Raw genomic sequence first — 22,530 nt, 5'->3', positions numbered from 1 at the left:
AGGAATTGAAAATTGAAAGCCCTAGTTTTTGCCCTGATTCGCAAAAGTTTATGCTCGCGAAAAATATTTCTATATTTTTGTTCAAGGCAAATTTTTAGAAAATGAGCAAAGTAAATATTTAAGCAACCCTAGAGCTGACCCGAAAATTGGAGTTGCTTAGAAAAAAATGTGTACTTTACCTTGGTAACGGCAGTCCAATCATCAGGCCATAGTGTATCTTGCCAAGTACCTGGTAGAAATGAAAAAACATATACAGAGCGAATGAATGATGTTTGAATGAATGTCAGTTTAAACTTACTTATATCGATGCAATTTCAATTAACGGGCGAAAAGTGTATGGTCGGAATTGTAGCAAAATATTGCTTCATCTACCCCAAAAAAACTTATATTGGATTGAAGATTTTTGCGATTACATTTTTCGCAAATCAGTAAAAAAGTAAACACCTTTATTGGGACCGTTAAAGACCGAATTTTCGGAACAGGGCATTTTTAATAAACAGGGGCACCTAATTGCCCGGGTGGGGGGTTGGAAATTGTAATTACGAAAACCCCAAAATGAGGTAAATATAGGCTAAAATCAGGCTATTTAGAGTAGAATAAGGGACCTTCTCTTTGAAAGTTAAAAAAAATTAAAAATTAATAAACGGGGGGGGGGGCGTTTATTTGGAACCTAAGAGTAATGATTCATTAGCGCCATAAGAAGTTAGGACATTAGACTTAAAACAGTCGCTGCCAGCTTTCATCAAAATGAATAGGAAGGCAAGACAGACATTCGACCGACTAAAACTAGGACTTAAGATAATGAAAAAATTAAAAGTCAATAAGAAAAGAAAAACCAGGGGATGAAAATTGAAACAAACCAAATATTAGGGAACGAGAAAAAAAGGGAAGAAAAAGAAAATAGACATTTCTATTGAATTTGTACTCGAGAACTTCTTGCTGTTTAAACACAGCTTAATGTGATGCTATAATGATAACGCGAATTTTACTTCCATCCAACTAACTAAACTCCTACGCAAATCATCTATTTGTTTCTTTTAAACAGAAGAAGGTTAAAGTCATCCGAACCGAGCACTGTTGTATAGAAATGATTATCTTAACCAAGGACGTTATACTTTTACAGGGGGTTTGTTTTGTTTTTGGTAGGCTGGCGAATGGCGATTTCTAGATTCTAGACCGGCGAATTCTTAGCAGGCGCAGTGTATTTGATTAACATAAATATGTACTAGAGGCGGCGAACCGAATTTTTCGAACGGCGAATTGTAATTGTAATTCGTGCCTTGGACCGGCAAAATTCGCCGTTCGTCGGGCCTTAATAAGACCCCTGCTTTTATCTAGTCGGCGTTTGGCACTGTTGTGGGCAAGAGTTGTTTATGATAACTGTTTGACAGTGATGATAAAGGTATAAAGGTGTTTTATGTATAGTTTGTACAGGCCCGGCAGAAGTGGGGAGACTCGGGAGACTTCAGTCTCTCCACGTTTAAGCAATTTTTTCTCAAATTCTTAGCATATTTTATCTAATTTTGAGCCTTCAGCCTCCCCACTTTTACGGTTGTTCCGCCGGGTTTGAACAGAAGAGGGATAAGTATCGGAACAGAGGACGTTATACTTTTATAATCTTTTGAAACAGTTGAGAAATGATTATGCACATTGGTCAATGCAATGTTTTTCATCTGAAACGGGAAATGGATTTTACACAGAAAATTAGCACATATTCTTAAACTTTTGATGAATTATGCGAGATTTTGAAATCGGGATTTTTCTTTAAACAATTCACTGAGACGGAAATACGTCTGAGAAGATGGACAAACTTTTAACATTGACTTTCTGATCCAAAAACGTTATACATATGACTGGTCGGTGTGTACTGTTTTAGACGAAAATTGTTTATAATGCCTTATACCTTAAGGGAACTAATTTTTTAATTCGTGGTTTTCGGTCAAATTTTGTAATATTTTCAAATTGATATCAAATTGTTTTTGTTCTAATTTTCATTCGATGATCTTTTAAAACAATAAAATTGTTAAAAAAGATCAAGTTACAAGGATCAAAAGCATTTTTTTTCAATTGTCAATTTTCGCGGTTTTGAGTTCGCAAACGTTTTCGCGGGTTCAAATTTTCGCGAAAAGTGAAAATTAGTTTCTGTGAAAATAAGTTCCTTTAAGGTATACACTGTGTCCCGGAAAGGTGGAATAGAATTTACATAAAGTAAAATCCTCGAAACTTATTATCTCCACTGGAGTTTAGAACAATTAAAAAGAGAATAATTTATTTAACCATTTTATAATAAAATAGCCAGAAAATTAAAGTTATGATTCAAAAAACATTTCGACAAATATTTTTCAGCATAAGCTTTTCGATTTATTAAAAAACATCATCAGTGCATATACAAGTGGTTTTTTTCGTAGGTTTTTTAATTAGAAATAGAGTAAAATTAGGTCATAGAAACTCATTAAAAGTTTGGTGATTTTAATTTATTTAAATTCTGTTCCACTCGTTTTTCGGACACCCGTTAAGGTTTTGTATGGAGATGTGATGGAGTAATTATCAATTTGTGTAAACCAGGCCCGGCGGAACAACCATAAAAGTGGGGAGGCTGAAGGTTCAAAATGTGATGTAATTTGCCGGGAATTTGAGAAAAAAAACATCATTTGCTCAATAGTGGGGAGGCTGAAGTCTCCCCAGTCACCCCGCTTCCACCGGGCGTGTAAACCAAAATCAAATCTTTTAGTTTTCCACACTATACCGAATCCTATTTTTACTCAAAATTTAATCGCCAAGCAGAATGTTAGATTTACACTTAGTGACTGACATTGTCGATGTTTTTATCTTTATCTTTATTATCAAAACTTTTAATTCTGTTTGTTTGTTGAAAAGAAACGTTTGTCACTTTGGAAATTTTACAATCTTTTACTAAAGGTGGGTCACACTTTACTGTCAATGGAAATGAAAATTTGGGTTGTCCTTAAAAGTGATCGTAAGTATACTAGACACAAGAAATATTGGGAGCCCACCATCGGACCTTCAATTCACGCAATCACGCAACTATTCCCCCAAATTTACGCATCGACAAAATGTTTTTACGAAACTCGCGTAAATTATGTTCACGCAATATTTTCCAATTCACGCATTCACGCAGCTTTTATTTTCACGCATTCACGCGAAGTGTAAAAGCCCATTCACGCAAACCACTGGGGTCATATTGTCTTTGGTCTATAAATTTAACAGTAGGTCCAAAAATCTCTCTATGATTAATACGAATTTAAGAATCTCCTTTAGATATTTTAAAGTGGAACAATTATTTGGGTGGGCGGTACTTGGCCTTCATTATTTCATGAGAAGTGTTAATATACAAGTGCTGTGCTGTCTCACGTTTAAATATTGAGCCATCTTCATTTTTCGCTATATTCACACCTTTATTAAAACATTTCTGGAGACTTACAGCAAATATTAAAAAATATTCATTAGAAAAAAGGGGATACAGTTAAGGTTCCAATAATTTTTTACCCATTTTACAAGAAAATTCTTTACAAGGCTAAGGTCCTTTCCTCTATCTTTTATTGAGCCCACATCTTTCGGGGAGAGGAGGGGTGGTTGAAAATTTAGTACTAACAAGTGTTACAAATTTTGTTTGAGATGGACTGATTGACTTAATATATGTGACAAGAATTCACTGAGTTTTATATAGACCATGGAGTTTCTCAATACCGACCAAACAAAATGTTTTAATTGGAGTTTTTTGAAAGTGACACCCTAATGTTAGCACTACTGAATAGTGATGTAAATACGTCGAGAGCGATAGGCCTACTTTTATTTAAATACTTTTAATGGTGTAGCACCGTTTGCGTTAATTTCTAACAATGTAATGGCTTTTTTGCAGGTACCACTTTCAAATAACTCCGATCAAAGATGGCAGGTTTAGCTTTGTCTAGGGTTTTTTAAGGTCAGTGCAATTCGTTCCTGGAGGCTGATTCTTTCAAACGAAATTGAAAATTTAGTAATTGACAGGGCATTCTGTTAAAGAAGCGTTAGAAAAAATTTCATTTATTAACATTGAATGCTAACTTGTTATTGGCTTGTGCAAAATATTTATCTTTAATGTTTGACTGATTTGTTGGGACTAAAAAAAAAGGGTTCAATATGTTACAATCCCATCGAAGAGGTTATTTGAAAACACTTGACAAGTTTCGCAAAGGAGTAGTATATTAGTCATTTATTAACACTTTTGCGAAATGAAAATTGGGTGGAGATTGGTTTGGAATTGAGTACACGTTTTTTTATAAGAACAAACAATATAAGAATATAAGGCTTCGATTGCCGAAATATTAAGAACAAGTTAAGAACATTTTAAGGCTTCGCAGACCCTAAAACACCTAGGAAAATGGATAAAAATACTCACAAAATGGTGAAAATAAGAACATTTTTAGGCTTGAAACTCAAAAGTTAAGAACATCCGAAGGCTTCAAAAATTTTGGATTTTGAAAGAAACATGATCTATCGCACTGGGAAAATATTTAATGTAGGACGCATGGATGAGAATTCGAATATTAATTTGAGTTAAATATATTAAGGGTTTTCCAAAAATTGTGAAATTTCAATTTCAAGAGCACGCCTCCTCTCTTTCACGTCCTTTTAACCAGAAAATGATTTATTTTGTGAAATATATGCTATCATTCTCTCATCTCTAATAAAAAGCTTATTCCAAATAATAATGAAAGATTTCATATTTCATTCCAAATAAACCAGCCGAGGCTGGAAGGTCAGCCAATAGAGCTTAGCTAGATAGTTTTAATAAGTGGGTTAACAGATGTAAGAGATGTACTGAAACAGAGTAGACTAAAAATGTTGAATAATGTACAAAATGAAACATTTGATAACTTGATTTAAAATTATTTAAAACAAGCCTGAGAGCTCCTCCAGCCCCCCCCCCACGAGAAGCTCAAAGTATACTTCTCTTAAGCATTGTAGCACTGTTTCCGATTTCTATGACATCAAACAATTAAGCTATAGTTCATTACTATAAAATAAAAGAGAAACATAGTGTAATTAAACTTTTTGTTACAGTAATTTCATTCCAGTCAGTTATGATACATTTTTTTCTGTTGGATGTAGACAATATCCATATCTGACCAAAGCTGGGGGGGCTGGAATAAAAATGTCCTGGGTGGAAAATGTTTGAAAAGGAGGCTAATACAGCAGAATTAAGACAAAAAAGGGAACTTTCAAAAACATTTTCCCAAAAATTAATAAGCGGGGGGAGGGGGTTGGAATAAGAATGTCCTGGCTGGAAAATTTTCGAAAAATTAATTAGCGGGGGGGGGGCGGCTATTAGGTACCCGAGAGTAACTATGCAGTGAAGCTCATATTTCCCCCGTTTTGCTTTAAACTCGCTTTTGATTGGTCTATGAATTTGGGCGATCGCTTTACCACCTTGGCGGAATAAACACACGACTATAATAAATAAATTCAACAGCAAAGCGAAAACCAGTTTATCCACGGTTTCTCAATTTTTTAATTCGGATCAGTCCACATGGATTCCCTTTCAACAAGATGTAGCTTCTTCTTAACAGAGAAATATTTTCGACCGACCGACCAAACGACCCCCACTTTTTAATGTAGAAATGACGGGAACCAAACAATTTTTTGCGATTCGCCTTATCAAACACGTCCAAGTCCAAAAAAGCACGATTGCATCCAGTCTTTATCAAATTTAGACAGTAGCTGTACTTTTGTAAACTTTATCAAATTCCAATAACATTATAACACCATCAATCCTCCCAAGAGGCAAACAAGAAAAATATGTTTTTATTGCAAAAACTAATAGAAAACAGCAATAAAAAGTATCAAAAAATTCAACAAACAAAAACTTGAGCAAACGGCTATAAAACCTTCAAAATATGTAGAAAAAGAATCCCCTTGATGAAAATCATGTGTTTGATTTGCCGAGTTAAAAAAATAAATGACAGAAATCGAAGCTTGCAACAGATTTACACTGGAAATACTTTGGTACAACACTGACTTATCACATCTGATTTATCGCTTGAGCCGCCATCTTGAAAAACCACATTATGATATGATCTGTAAAAACAACGCACGCTAAAAGTACCCAAAAAGTTAACCCGATCGGAAGAAAGTTTAGAAATCAAAGTGAGATCGGGGAATCGGATTTTTTTTTTGTCGTCTTATGGAAGAACCGAATTTCACCTATTTGAATGCTCAGCTTAGGCTGACCAATAATTACAGTTGACATTACAGTCTAGACATTCATGGAGAATAGAATTTTTATCAAACACGGTAGCGTATCGAATACATTATCGGCCCTTTTTACACCGGCCCTTTTTGGTGTTATTTTTGGGCTCGTGGCGAAATAAGGGCCGATGTGAAAAGGGCCAAGATTTTGCAATTTTAACCTAAAAGCGGCGTTTATTTTTTATCATTATTTCTCAATTTAAAGGATTTTAGGTATGATTCGAGGACGAAAATTATCCATTGTTTTACTCCATATTTAAAACTTCAGTGAAATATTTAATATACCGGGTGCGCCACAAAAAAGTTTCTCTCTTTGAAACTGATTTGCTTGAAATCTTAAATTTTTAAACAAATTCGGTTTTTTAGATCAAAAGTTATGCTCGATTGAATAAAAAAGTTACTTTCAGAAAGTGCCCGAAAACGTTAAAATCGACCTATCAAATTTTTAGTTTAAATTTGGCAATCGCATTAGCCTTTACGTGATCAAGAGCATTTTTCAGTAATTAAACACATAAATTTTGAAACTGATGGGTCGAAAGGGTTTTAAATCTTCATCAAAATCATTTTAATTTATTTTTACCCAAATTTTCCACAGATTTTTGGTTCTAGACTGGATAAAGTCTATGTAAGGCTGGATGTACCTCGAAACCCATATTTGATGTATTTTTATGAATTTTACCAGATTTTTTGGCTTTTTTCGACGAATTTTCTTCCTTTTAATGTAATTCAAGCTTCCTTTATATAACAAAAGGTCGTTTAGACAGCTAATTATCATTTTTGATGACTGAGGCGAAAAAACTGGTGCATCATGTAATTATGCTTCGATTTTAACGTTTTTGAGCATTTTTTCCGAAAGTAACTTTTTTATTCAATTGAGCATAACTTTCGACCTAATGTACCGAATTCATTAAATGACCCATCAAAATTTAAGTTTATCTTCTTCTTCTTTCCAATGGAGTAGGAATGATTCTTTTAAAATTTTTAGATTTCGAGAAAATTAGTTTTAAAGAGAGAAACTTTTTTGTGGCGCACCCGGTATTTAAAAATCAGTGATCTTCGATGGAATTACTGAGTCATTATCTACTATTTTGAAGCACAAGTAGCCATTTTTTACAAATTTTGGCGTTATTAACGACCCTAATTGGCGTAGGCCCAAAATTTGGATGTGGCGTAATAAGGACCGGTGTAAAAAGGGCCGATAAGGTAGTGGGATGTCTCCTTAGTCCGATAAACACAGGTTAATATCGAATTATAGATTCAAGAAGGAAGGTATTAGTGAGATGATTCGAATTTTAAAATTTGCATAGACACTCTTCATGAATGTAGAAATATATTCCGAGAGAGACACCAACTTATCCCACAACTGAAACGCATGACCCACATGTTTTTCAAATATTAAATATCGCTAGATTTCGTAGAAAATGTCACGTGGAAAAAAAAGAAGCCGCTAGATTCAATTCGTCATTTTAAAAGCCACACAAAGTTTAAAGCTTCAATTTCTCTTGTTTAAGCTGAAGATTCATCTCTAACGTTTTAATAAACTCAATGATCAAACATGTATTTCGAATCAAAACAACACAATATCACTGTGATATTTAAAAAGGAAAGCCCATTAGCACGACCATTTTGAGCATATTTTAAATCTTATAACATAACAAACAGGACATCAAAATTAATTCAAGTGTTATTTGAGAGGGAATGTAAATCTTACCTCGTCTTTCTTCCGTTGCAATTCGTCGATTTCTCCGTCAATCCTTGCAATTTCTTTACTGATCTAAAAACACAGAAATGAATACAGTGAACTGTAGTTTAACTGTCGAACGTGCTAACCGCACTGGCTCAACTTCAGTATTTTTTAAATTAATCGTAGGTCTAATTGTAAAAATAAAAAAATAAAAAAAATAAATTGAAAAAATAAAATTTTTGATAAAAGAAAAGTTTTAGTCTTGTTTTGGCGAAAGACTTGTGACCACGCCTCAAAAATTCAAAATTTTGAAAAAAAAATGAAAAAATTACCCCCAGATATTCACCCAAGGAACAAGTGCAAAATTTCAGCCCAATCAGACAATTTGTGAAGTCTCCAGCCTGCCCCCAAGTTTCTAGCTTTGTTTTGAGGCTAAAACTCGTTAGCGATGGCCAAGTGGTCAAAGGCGTCAGCTTATCAAACCAGGGATTTGCGGTTCGAATCCCCGCTCCTTTCAATGTTCCGTTCAGTTCATAGATAGCCGAGCTGGCTGGCCGTGGATTTAAAAAAAGAAATTGATAATACATACTTCTTGGTTGCGAGCACTCAGTGTTGAAATAGTCTCGTTCATTTTTTCGAGTTCTGAACCTGCTTTCTCTTTGAACTCCTGAATAAATGATTAAAAGATCGTGTTCAGTTGTACGTCAGGGCATGGGAGACTTAGCCATTCTTTCCCTGTCTATTCTAATTGTGAGTAAAATAGAAAGTCGGACATCCCAAATCAATGCAAATTGCCCTCGCTTGACGTCGTCAATGTAATAACTTCTTCCAACCTTTTCGAAGCAAATTTTTTTTAAACAGGCAATTTTCTGCGAACTGCCTACTCTAACAATAGGAATAAGCAGGCCAGAAAGTCCGCCGTCTAAAATAAAGGAGTCAAGGAAACATAAAAGAATGACATCACTATACACTTCATTATGTTGAGTTTTGACAAAAGCTTTGAAAACAAGACGCCTTTGAAATCATCTAATATAAAGATATGATATGAGCACTCCGAATGCGTTCGGAATGGGTCCTATCCACGAAGAAGTAGGACACGGCGCTCGAGACCGAATATGGTGACAGTTTGTATAGTAGTTTTCCGGATACTATACTCAAATCTGACTCTCGCTAATTCGAGCTTACAAAAAGGCTCCTTGAATTACAGAGGGACAATTGTCGAACATAGAAAGTATTTTTAAGAGAATTTCCTAGGTGGGATTAAAGAATTTGGCATAACTACCCTAGAATAAAAAAAAACTGGATATTGGGTTGAATAACAAGTCTTTGATCTGATTAAGTCTAGAACCATAGAAAAGTTTCGAATTTCTGAAGTTCGAATCAGCGAGAGCCCTTTAGTGCTCAGAGGAGAATTTGTAAAGCATTACTCTATAATAAAAATAATCTATACAGGTCCATAAACTAACCTCGGCTTTAGTGAATTCGTAAGCCACATAAAGTCTGGTGAGATGCTCAATAACCCTCATCACTTTCTGGTATTCTAAGTAAGACGAACGTTCTTCCTTCAACTTTTTGATGGTCGGTGTAATCTCCTCATTCAGAACCTGTGTGTGTACAAAGAGTAAACATTAGTCTATCTATGCAAGCGGATAGGTAAGGTATGCACCTACATCTAAATTAAAAAAATATTTTACCAGGGTTTGAAAACTTTGTTAGGTAGAAAGCTTGGTAAAAGGCGCATGCCTTCAGAAGGTTTAAAGTAGGTTAGAGTACCTTAGGATGGCTAAACTTTCCTACTTTACAATGGAAAGAGACCAAGACTCTGGGAAGGTTAAGTAGGTTAGAGTACCTTAGGATGGCTAAACTTTCCTACTTTACAATGGAAAGAGACCAAGACTCTGGGAAGGTTAAGTAGGTTAGAGTACCTTAGGATGGCTAAACTTTCCTACTTTACAATGGAAAGAGACCAAGACTCTGGGAAGGTTAAGTAGGTTAGAGTACCTTAGGATGGCTAAACTTTCCTACTTTACAATGGAAAGAGACCAAGACTCTGGGAAGGTTAAGTAGGTTAGAGTACCTTAGGATGGCTAAACTTTCCTACTTTACAATGGAAAGAGACCAAGACTCTGGGAAGGTTAAGTAGGTTAGAGTACCTTAGGATGGCTAAACTTTCCTACTTTACAATGGAAAGAGACCAATACTCTGGGAAGGTTAAGTAGGTTAGAGTACCTTAGGATGGCTAAACTTTCCTACTTTACAATGGAAAGAGACCAAGACTCTGGGAAGGTTAAAGTGTCAACAAGGATCTGTAACGTCAAATGACATCACTACAAGCCTACTCAGGCAAACTTATAAAATGCCATAAAAATCTGAAATAATCGACAAAAATCTAAGTTCTGCCACACATATTTTTCGCATCAAAGTTTGAAGTATCGTTGAAGTAAAATCCGACCCACTAGTAAAACTAAGCTTTCAGAAAGAAGCTTCTATATTTTGCCTTATTTGAGGAATAGAATTTCGATGTTTATTCCAAAGGCAAAAATTCGTAAATTTGATAAGCGATGTCCGTCCTATAGGCATTTTTACTTACACCTTAAAATCGAGTAAAAGAGCGTTAAACCTTCAAAAGGATTCAAATTTTAGTGTTAAAACTAAGGAAAAGTAGTTCTTACGCTCTCGATACATTACACCCACATTTAGTACCTTATCGGGGAAAACTTCGTCGTCGGGGAAATTTTCGTCGGGAAAATTTTTGTCGGGGAAAAATATTCGTCACTTACTGGTTTTGGTAAACGCATTAAGGCCGGGGAAAATTTTCGTCGGGGAAAAATATTCGTCACTTAGCCGAAATTTCGTCACTTTTCCCCGACGAAGTTTTCCCCGATAAGGTAATTGTTTTGCTTGGCCGGGATTGAGAAATTACTTATAGAGTTTACTAGACGGATCCCGTCGTCGCAAACACCGGTTTAGCTTGCACATCAAGTGCCCTTAGAATGATAAATATGGTATTGTTGATTATCTCTAACTTTATCTTTTTATTTTATAAACCGTACATCCTGTGCCCAAGTTCAGGAGTTGCCATAAAGCCATTATGGTAAAAACCGGGAGGGCACATTGCTATACATTGTAACTTTATCTTCCAGGGGAATTTAAATTAGTTTACAGCAACGGCGAGAGTACATCGAGTAGAGTAGATAATAAATAGTTTGATTTCAAAACAATCATAGACATTATCAAAACAACCTATATCCACTTCTCGTGCAGAAGGCATCCGTCTTTTCATCTGTGTATTGACTTAAAACTCATTTTTAGTAAATACTTTGCAGAAAGTACCACGCCTTCTTAAATTCGAAAATTTGACGTTAAAAAGTCTGAAATATCTAGTCCCTTCTGTTCAAAAAATTTATTTTCCCCTTATCAATAGCTGTTTAAAAATTAATTAAGTTAAGGTTAATTAATAAGGATAAGGTGTTCTCTTCATGTTTGAAATAGAAAGGTTGTAATGAAGTAAGTGGTTTGCTTTTTCAAAAATAGAAGATCAAAAAAGACCAAAACACGCCTTTTCTCATGTTCAGTATTTTTACGTTTTAGAAGAAAAAAGAAATCAAGAAGTGGAGTCGATGTAAAAATGAAATAAAAAAAGAAGCAACTATGAATATGAACTAATCAAGGAACAATTCTCAATACAACGTCAAAGTAACAGGCTGTAAATCAGGAAGACAGACACTTTAATTCAACGACATTTAAAGAAGAAAACCAATTGTTGCAAACTAAAAAGCAAACTTACGTTCCTAACTTCAAAAGTGGAAAAATATCTTTATAAGAGAACCGATCTTCATTTGATTTCTAAGCGATATTGAAAATGGCTCAGCGTGAAATCATCATTGCGACATTTGCGATTATAGGACCAATCGGTCTTTTTATTAACACAATCATTATATGGACTCTCTTCAAAAGTCGTTTGTACCGAACGAGAAATTACCTAATTTACGCAAGTCTCGCGTTGTGTGACGGATTCTACGCAAGCTTCGGCTGTCTTTTTGGTATATGTATCTACGTCGTCGGCGAGTTCAGTTTTTGCAAAGGAGTTTTGGTTGCCACCGTGCTTGCGTATACGACGTCAGTCGCCGTCGTTGCTTTCTTATCGTACGACAGATATTTAGTATTACGGCGCCCCTTACGTTATCCACGGATCATGACGCGCCGTTTTATGATTATTGTGATCATCATCATTTGGGCTGCTTCGTTTCTGAACGCTGGACTACTTTTATCACGCCAAGCCGTCTTACCTATCACAGATCACATCTCAACGCTCAACCGTAAGAATTGCGTGCTGACGCGGATCGTTGTCCGCGAGTATTTGATCGCGTGGTCGCTTCTTTTAATCATACTCCCGATGCTGACAACTATCTTCATGAACATCGCTATATTACGGCTAGCGACGTCACATTATAAGACTCTACATAAGGCAACAGCTTCTTTCAGATGTACCCCAAATAGAGAATGGAATATCAAAGCGGCATTTACAACTGTGCGAATAGTGACAACAAACGTGTTATGTACACTACCCTTCGTGTGCGTGATACTGGTTGAGGCATTTTGTTCTTATTGTGTTCCATACAAAACTATGAGACCATTTTACGCCCTGTTTTTGCTCAATTTCGCATCGACAATCGTCAACCCCTTAGTGTACACAATCACTAATCAAGAACTGAAACGGAAAGTTAATCAAACGTTACGCACCATCTCACCGTTGTTTATCAAACGTTGCTTAGCGACCACTGTTGAAAACCAATCAAATTTAAGTATGATGGCTAGTAGAAGATCGATCACAGAGTTGGCAACTTTTGATGATCGGGATAATAAACTTAGATTATCGAAATAGCTGGACTGGACTTTGAAACAATTATTGTTAATATGTGGACTAAATTGACCAAAACTCGACCACAGAATAAAGTTTTTAAACTTTGAAAGTTTATTTCTATGCATAGTTTTTTTTCACGACCTTTCGATGAACTATTACATTCAAAAACTTCGACACTCAAAAAAATATATTCAGAAAACAATTTGATAATGATAGGAGCGGTCATTTATGTTTTAATATTTTCTTACCGAGGTTAATCATTGGTTCAATTGTAAACACGTGACCTGGTTTCATTATTCCTACTGCTTTGTTCTCTGGAAAAAAATGAGGAGAACGAAAAGAAATCTGTCACATCATTCAGTTCATCAATTTTAAGGTTTGGGGGTCTGAGAAAGTTATTGCTCACGGAAAGCGAATTCGACAGACGCTTTATTTGATAAGTTGGATAGGCGATTTCAAAAAAACTTTTTCTGTATGTGACACATTTTAGAAATTCATGTATATTATGAATTTAAGGGAACGGTATAAGGGAAATTCTTTCTATTGCCTTTTTATTTCTTGTTTGTTGTGCCAAGGAAACATTTTGATATTGGGAATTTAGGGTTACTGAGGTTCAGTGTTTGAATTTTAAATTCAAGATGGCCAAAAAATGCACTCAAAATGAAATTCATTCTGCCTACCGGGGGTATACGACATACAACATTGTGTATGGACTTACTTGCGTAGTGGGGAACATTTGGAGCCGTATGGAATAACCTGAAAAGAGCAATGTAATATAATATGCGTTTTAGTTGAGGTTCATTATTTTACCTATCGAAAATAACCGAAAATGCTGGAATCAGACCTCCTGTTTGTCAGTACAAAATAGCATAACAGGAAAGGTATACACTACATACACTACACAATATATTGTCATGCAATATACTGATGATATATTATTGAAAAGGTATCCGCAATATATTATCAGGTCGATTAGCAATAATTCCAACAATATAGGGGGATCTTTAGAGAAAGAAAATTCCTTTTTATAATAGAGTACCTGTTGTTTACTTCGTACATTACGGTCCGAAAACCATATTGTCGAATATTGTTCGTCAATATATTGTGTAGTCTAAGTAGCTCTTAAGAGACAGTAAGAAACTGCTTTTACATTTTATTACTTGCTCATGCCTATCAAGATATATCAATAAGGTCCCTGGCTATTTCATAAATTTCTGTATCGAAAATTGTGCCTTAGGTATTCTTTGCGAAAACAGAAGCTGCATGTTTGAGCATATGTCAAAAAGATTTCTAACAAAAACAAATCAAATCGCATACCTATGAATACCATGACCACAATACGTCCTTGTTACAGAGCAACCATTATCTTGTGCAACCTTTTGTATGAATTTGCCCAAATCACGGTAACGGACACCAGGCTTCACTGAAAAACAAAACAAAACTATAACAACGGACCTTTTCATAAATGATCTTGAGCACATGATACTATTGTAAGAATACTATACGATGAAACTTCCCTGTAGTGTAATGTAGTTTGATGCCCCTTATCGTCTTCTGATATTAGAGTTTCCGAAATCACAACGAGAACAGCGACAGCGACAGCAACGGAAAATTGAATCGTTGTTTTGATACTTATGCACATGCGTGAACCTCCGAGGAAACCCCTTGAAACGTTCTATTTGCCCGCGCAGGACTTCATCTTTTCTTCTCATGTTAAAAACATGAAGAAAAGACACCAACTTAAATGATATTGATAAAAAATGCCGGTTGCATGACCGTGGCATTTCAAATACCTTCATTGACAGCAGCCATTAGAGAATCATACGCCGTCTGAACTAATCGTTTGGAATCGTCGTCAACTTTTCCGACGAATAACGTCTCATTTAAATCAGCGTGGAAGCCATCATAATAACACGTGATGTCCACTAAAAGAGAGGAAACAGAATAAAGAGTTTTATCTAAGCGAGCAAATTTATCAGTCAGTTTTTTTCATTTCAAGCAAGCATACTGCAGAAAAAACTACAATACACCTTTTCGACCGTAATCGCGTGGTAAGGCGCGTACCACTTTATTTCCATTTACCACCCTAAACTCGATCCTTTTTTATACTTTTTTCTATTGTCTTTGGGTGCGAAAAGGAGTATAATGTGAATTCGAAAATTTCTCATGAGATATATGCATTGGATAAAGGTCAAGCCTTCCCAAAATTATAGACCCCGATATGAAGGATCAACTCGTTAACATAGAAAGGAATGAGTCACGCAACAATTTCAAAAAACTTACAATTGACAATGTCTCCTTCATCGAGTGGTCTTTTATCCGGTATACCGTGGCAAATCACTTCATTGACTGACCTAAACAAAACAAGAAAGTTGATCACAAAAAAAAAACGGCAAAAAAAACACATCAAAAAAGCCAAACTTCCAATACTAATAAAACATGCACATAGTCATAAAGACAATTATGACAAATTAAAAAAGAAAAACTTTGCATTTTGCAAAATAACCATTTTTGAAAAAATTATTGGGGGGGGGCATAGCACCTATAATATACAATATTAGAAAATATAATCTTACGTGCAACAGCTTTTTGGAAATGTATAATAATTCAAAGGTGAAGGGTAGCAATTCCTTTCTATGGTGGCCTATGGTGAGTGAAAAATAGAACAGAGAAATTGAAAGAAATAGATTACTTAATCTATGGTGGCCGATAGTAAGTTAAAACAGAACAGTGAAATTGAATTGGGCTTATTTGCTTCATTAAAGTTTAAGTTTTCCAAATTTTCACGGATAATTTCAGTTTATGTTTTATCAAAAATTCTTTAAAAAAAAGGAAAAATGTCATTTTTATTCATAGTGTTTCCAGTTGAATAAGGCTTTTGAATTAAGATAAATGAAATGAAGAGTAGAAAAGGATTTTAATAATCATTTCACCATAAAAAGATCAGGCTTTACTCACTATTTAAAATCCAAAATAAGTGTCAAACATCTGGACTTTTTTGCTGCTTCCGTATAAAATATTGCGTCATGAATATCACGAATACAAACTAACAAACCTCGTGAACAATTCTGTCGATTTCATCTGTGGTAGCTCCAAGATAAATAAAATGAGCCATAAATTACGTAGTATTTATTTCAATAAATCTTTTGTTGAAAGGTTTTAGTAGTGATGTCACACCTATATCTATTAGCCACACAAACATGAATGAAACATCTCTTTCATATTTTTATGCTCACAAGGTATCAAACCTGGGAAAATAGAAAAGTATTGCTTTAGGTTATTGTAATATTTCAAAGAGATCCCTCAGAAGAAAAAAGAAAATCTAAATTTAAAGAGTTTTAAACCTTTTTCCACTTTCTTGTGCACTTGTTTGTGTGTCTTCCAATTGGCTTTGAAACATGTCTATAATAAATAATATGAAAATAATGATTTAAAAACAAAATCTAATTAGTATACTTTCTTTGGCTCAGATTGAAGAGCTCTATATGATATCTATATTTTTTGATTACCAAGAAGACCCCCAAAAATCATGATTTTCTTCACGCAAGTAACACAAAAAACATTCTATTGCATAACTTATTACTCCACACTTCAATGTATGTAAGCAAAATAAATGGGGAATTAGATACATTAAGGGAAGAAATTTTGGCGGGAATTTATTTTGGCGGATTGCCGAAAAAGTTCTTTCAGAGGGAATTTAATTTGGCGGATGAAGGACATTTTCATTCAAAAAACACCATTAAAAAGAATAAATCTGTTTTTAAAAGCTTGAAATAGCACACATTTGGGGGAATAGTTAGAGCAAATAAAATTTATCGGAAATTTAATTTGGCGGATGACGGAAAAATTAAAGTTGCGGGAAATCCGCCAAATTTTCTTTCCGCCAAAATTTCTTCCTTTAATGTATTACAGTCAGTGAAATCCCTCAATTGTGGTAGTAATTTTTTACTGCAATTGTGGTATAAATGCCACTTTTACATTTTTCATATACCGCAATTGCACTATATTCATAAAACATTCAAGATTCAAGGAGAAAACAGGCAATTTTTGTACATAATTGATCATATCTTTTTATCGCACAGACAAAATATTTTTTCCATAGATCAGATTCTTTTAATAAAGAAAAGCTTTCTTCTCGTACAATTTTTTACAGTTGATGTTTGTTTATCTTTGTCGACCAGCACGTTATAAGCCTTTGTAGGCTAATCACAAATTCAAACTACTGCAATTGCAGTATACCGCAATTGAGGAATTTCCCTGACTGTATTACAAATAAGTTTTGTTCAAATTGACACGCTAACATTCTCCCAAATTAGCCAATGTCCTGAACTCAAGCTGACTGGAAAACCAGGTAGCATGAAAGAAAACTCAATCTTTTCTGCACATGTTGGGAGCAAAACGACTGTCATGCAGATGACAACCCAATAGCAACAGCCTGTTGAACAACATTTCTGTTATTTTTTGGTGCCGTGACCAGGTACCAGTTTGAAAAGAAGACAATTGTAAAAGGAAAAAAGAGGTATAATGATGATCGTATGATGATTTCAATAAGCAGTCAGGAGTAACCGCCTAGATAGGAACAAATTTTGGAATTTCACAAATACTCCTATCTAAGATATAAGTACTTTATATAATTATAGGCATAAAATTTGTTCACCATCACCATTCGCTTCAAGTTTTTGTTTACTTCACCCACATTGAGTCCCATTTGAGTTTTTTCCTTCCACCCATTGTGAAATCATCAATTTGAAATTCACTGGTGTGATATAGCCGGGACCCTCGAAGGTCCAGTTTTAAGGTCAACGCATTTCACTGGATTTATTTTAGCAAATTTAAACAGGGCGAGAAGAGATTCTGTTTTTTGCCGACTAGATTCTTCCGGATTTATTAAATATTAAAAATCCGTTAACGTTTGCTACCGACCGACCGACTGGATTTGGGGATGTTTTATGACGCAAACGGAACATATTATTGATATACGCCTATTGATATACGCCTTACGTTTTTGAGGCCCTTGTCAAAAACAAAATACACGGTATTTCCCAAGCTGATAAAGAAGTATTACTCATACACGCAAACTTTTTTGATAATAATGTCATAAAATTGATTTGTCTTTTACAACACAACTGTTAGATTTTGTTTTTCTCTTTGCGCTAGTATAAATAGAGCCTTGTTTCAATTTTTTCTTTTTTCACTGTGTAAACTAGCCTTTTTAGATTCGAATTTTTATCATCAAACACACAGGCGTGACTCTTTTTCGAATGTTTTTATTCAATTTTAATTTGGTGTGTGTGAGCAATCTGGACAGGTCTTGGAAATATTTTCTGTAGAAAATTCATTCATTCATCCACTTCATTTTTCAACAAAAGGGTTGGAGACTTTTCTTGCGGGACGTAAATTTGTATATGTTCGAGAAATGCTACCGATTTGGTTCACAAAAATAAAGAAAAGTCGACTTTGCTCTGAATTGAAGAATGGTGCCAGTTTAGCCACCGAAAAGAAGCATTTGCCTTGTAAATTTTATTGAAAATTAATTTTAAAGTCTGTCTCAAAATAATTTCAAGCTGAGACAAAAAATAGCTGTAACTTTTGATAGAATTTGAATGAAGTTGCGATTTTGTGCTCGTTGAAAAGATTTTTGTGAGTGGAATATTATCAAGCAAAAAACAATATGACAAAAAAAAGAAAAATGAAAATGAAAAATGAAGAAGAAAAAGATCAACTCATTGTAGAAATGTGGTATAAATACCATTTTCACAGGAGTGATTCTTTGAAGATCATCACTGTAAAAAAATTTTTCAAAAATATTTATATATAACTGCTTTTTTGTCATTTTTTACTACTTTATAGAGTCAACCAGCAAAAATTTTTGTTTGATATCTTTTGATTGAATGAATATTTTTGAACAATTTTTTCACAGTGATGATCAACTAAGATTGAAGAATCACTCCTGTGAAAATGGTAATCATACAAAATTTCTACAAGAAGTTGATTTTTTTCTTCTTCGTTTTTCATTTTCATTTTTCTTTTTTTTTCCAATTTTTTTTGCTTGATAATATTCCACTCACAAATATCTTTTCAATGAGCACAAAATCGTAAATTGATTCAAATTGTATCAAAAGTTACAGCCATTTTTGTCTCAGCTGCAAATTATTTTGAGACAGACTTTAGTAAAACTTTGGCTCTGTTTTTGTCATTATTTTTGAAAAATATACATATTTTTAGAATATACATATTTAAAAAAAAGTAAAAGTGTTTCTTTTAATTATATCGAGTTTGACTATCCAATCGAGTACGAGATGTTTGTTTTTGTGTCATTGCTACTACTTTCACTTTTGCGCACTTGCGATACAAAGATGGCGATTTTTTTCAAGGCAGGATCCTGCTGATTTTTTAAGCTGGAAGACAATCTTTTGCTTGTAAAATGAAGTTGCTGCTGTTTACACTTATTGGAAACTTTACTCGAGTATCATTCTTGAGGTTTTTTTAGCTGTCCTACTTGCTAATGTGACAATGTGTGGCTGTTTTTTTTGTTGTCAGCTGATATTTTCGATAAATGGTCTGACAGATGGTTGTTTACCTTGTAGCTTCCATACTGCATGGCACATTTTTGTGACACTCAGAAAATTGATTGGAGTAACCATTCCTATTTCATCAATTGATCTCATCGAAAACTATTTTAATGGCTTGAGATCAAACCAAATATCTGCAACACCAACAGTCAAGTCAGATTTAAAACAACATTTGGATTTCGAAATATTTTAACATTTAGTCTTTATAATTTTTTTGGAAATGTCATGTCATGGTTAAACTTTACATTCAGTCGAGCAATGATTTTTTTGTCATGTTGTCAATACACGGTTCAACGTATTTGAGTGAAGTTTTTAAAAAAAAGATCATATGCCATCGAATATTGGGTGATTGTGGTCAGTAACATATGTTGAGATGGTATGCTGCGAAGAACGTACATTATTTTTTAATAGACCTTATCGGAGTTTTTAATTTTTCTAAAAAAGCGATGCATTGTGGGATTGTTTTGAGTGTATTACAAATAATATCTCATAAGAATTCCTCGAGGGAATTCTATTGTAATACACATCGCTTTTTTAGAAAAATCAAAAACGCCGATAAGGTCTATTATTCAACACGACATTAGAAAGACTTTGTTGTAGCTTGAGATCAAGCAAACGCAAACATTACCAGATTCCCATCAAGATTCAATATTATGTAGTTACGTATAATGTAATGCAACACAAGAAGGGGGACAAATTGTGAATGTTTTGGTGGTACATGGGATGTTTTGTGTGTGACATGTGATGCTTAGTGACACAGGGGGGGGGATCATGCAGTTTTTACTATCCGACACTATCACAATTACTACCGTGGTGGTATAAATTTTCAAAATTTGAAAAACAGTTACTACCCAAAGGTAGTAACTGTAGTTGAGGGTGGTACCAAATTCAAGTCTGAAGAAAAACAGTTACTACCCATAGGCAGTAACTGTAGTTGCAGGTGGTATATACCCTTTCTCAAATGTGATGAAATTGATTACTACACAAAGTACTTTTTTCACTCTAAATTGCCTGATTTTAGCCCATATACCCTATTTTGGCGTTTTCAGATGTACAATTTCTACCCCCTGGAAATCCCCCACTGTTTATTAGGAGGCAAGTGACTGTTTCTTTAGGGGTGTATCCATCTATTCTTCTGATATTTGTAAACACTTCTCTTTTTGGATTTTGAAATCAAATATTTTCAAAGCATTCGAAATGTTTCAACACTAAAATCGAATGCAGTTTTAGGCTCTATTTAAATCAAGCTTTAACTTTCAAAATGAAAGAAGATTAACTAGGAAGTAAAGGTAAAAATCATTTTAAAAGAGGCTATTGGTATTTTTAAGTTTTGCCTGTAATCTGCTGGGCTGGGCGTGCCCCAAGCTCCAACCTTCCACAGGCAAAAATAAAAAAATATTAATTTTTTATCAATATACTTTCTTTAAATGATTTTGAAACTTTTTCGTAGTAATATTTTTTGTTCCCTGGAAGGTTTTCTCTCGAATGAGCCAAAATTTTTTGAATTTTGACAATTTTTCATTTTTCGACGACGCCATCATTTATGACGTCATTATGCCTTATTTCCTTAATATCTTGAGATATATGCATTTCCAGATATAGGTTATGACCTTTTTCTTTACCAGTTTTTCATGCTCTTTCGAATGGAACAAATTTTTTTTTGAATTTGATGACTTTAATTTTTTGTTGCTATGGTAACCAATGACATCATTTTCCATGGCAACAGGGGTGTTAAAATTTTGTAACCCAAAATTTTCTTGGTCCTTGAGGGGTCAGGGCATCAGATTAAAAGTTAGTTTGCTTGTAACAAACCTGTGCACACGAGAATACATAAGCCCCTGCACTACTGTTCTGTCAGATTCCAGATAGTAACTTTAAAATGGGGAAATTTTGGGGGTGGTTATTCATATTTTTGTCAAGAAAACAGTTACTACCTTAGGTAGTAACTGTTAATAAGGGGTGGTACCGTTAAAATTTTTAAGGAAAAGGTAGTAACTGTAAAGTGTGGTGGTATGAGATAGTTAGCATCAAAAAGACACTTACTACTCATGATGTCTTGTAGTAACTGCATGACCCCCCCTGAGTGACATTAACTTTTACCGTCAACTGCTCTAACTTGGGACGATTGATCGAAACATGGGACTAGTTGATATCTGGCCTGTATTTTCACTTACTGTTAAATCTCTTTGACAAAAAATTTGTTTTGAGAACTCCACCAAGTTTATTAATCATACTTCTTCGTTCCTCTTAGAGTGCACAGACACTAGCGTGTGTTCCACTATGGATTTTTTTCATATTTCGATTTAAAAGCCTACAACGGTGCGAAAGAGAAATCGTGTATTTTCTAATTCTAATTACCGTCCCATGTTTTGTCAGATAGTTAGAGCAGTTGACAGTACATGTTAAGGCAGCAATCAGAAAATACACTTCCATTTTATTTTTAATCTGTTGAAGTCAGTAGTAGAAAATTTCAAATTCACTGGTGTGGTGCTGGTGGTCATTATTCAGTTCAAACACTTTAAAAAATAATTTCCAAATAAAATAAGCTCTTTCACAGCATTTTCCTCAAAATTCTTGAGCATGTTACTGGCAAAATGAAAAATGCACGGAGAGGTTCATGATCGCTGCCTTATAAAATTGGAATAATTCAAGGGGTTTGAAGTCATTGCATGATTTGCTTTTTTGATTGCATGAATGAATGTATGAAAACTAGTAGTGAATTATAAATTAGTGATATTTTTGTAAAAATGGTTTTTATTTTTTACCACTTTTAGTTATGACATCCTAAGGCAAATACTTTTTTATTTATTGGTTTACGGATCCGCCGACGTTATTTTTGCCAAAATAGAAAAAAAACAAGCAACATGCTGAATGGACCTACCTGATGATAAAACTTGGATAGCAATAAGGAGAAAAACAATCATTAAGAAAATATAGCGGTTAGCGAAAATGCATTAAATTTCATCATTGATTGTTGATGGATGGGGGGGGCATAGTGTGCAGTGGGGGTCAAGGTCCCACCTAAAATTTCAGGTCCCAGCACTTGAGAAACTCCCACCTGATAGTTGACTTTCCAAGTCCCAACTAAAATAGGGATTTTATTTAATAAAAATTTTTTAATTACCAAATTTCGATGTGCTGATCTCCCCTTCAATTTTTAC

General features: G+C 34.4%; 1 protein-coding gene across 1 annotated transcript in view; it reads right to left on the bottom strand.

Moving 5' to 3' along the window:
• The window catches only part of LOC136803264 (methionine aminopeptidase 1-like), a 36,486-nt gene that overhangs the window by 4,252 nt on the left and 9,704 nt on the right, over window positions 1-22,530 (bottom strand). The window contains exons 2-10 of the mRNA XM_067059993.1: window positions 16,142-16,199; window positions 15,853-15,887; window positions 15,374-15,441; window positions 15,081-15,151; window positions 14,591-14,722; window positions 14,115-14,220; window positions 13,516-13,553; window positions 13,046-13,111; window positions 180-229 (exon numbers count right to left, since the gene is read on the bottom strand). Coding sequence (XP_066916094.1) covers window positions 180-229; window positions 13,046-13,111; window positions 13,516-13,553; window positions 14,115-14,220; window positions 14,591-14,722; window positions 15,081-15,151; window positions 15,374-15,441; window positions 15,853-15,887; window positions 16,142-16,199 — 624 coding nt within the window. The remainder of the gene's footprint in view (window positions 1-179; window positions 230-13,045; window positions 13,112-13,515; window positions 13,554-14,114; window positions 14,221-14,590; window positions 14,723-15,080; window positions 15,152-15,373; window positions 15,442-15,852; window positions 15,888-16,141; window positions 16,200-22,530) is intronic.

This window comes from Clytia hemisphaerica, unplaced genomic scaffold (assembly GCF_902728285.1).
Source record: "Clytia hemisphaerica strain Z4C2 unplaced genomic scaffold, Clytia hemisphaerica genome assembly, whole genome shotgun sequence".
NCBI lineage: Eukaryota > Metazoa > Cnidaria > Hydrozoa > Leptothecata > Clytiidae > Clytia > Clytia hemisphaerica.
The sequence above is the reverse complement of the archived record's forward strand: the minus strand, read 5'-3'. Positions and strand labels throughout refer to the sequence as shown.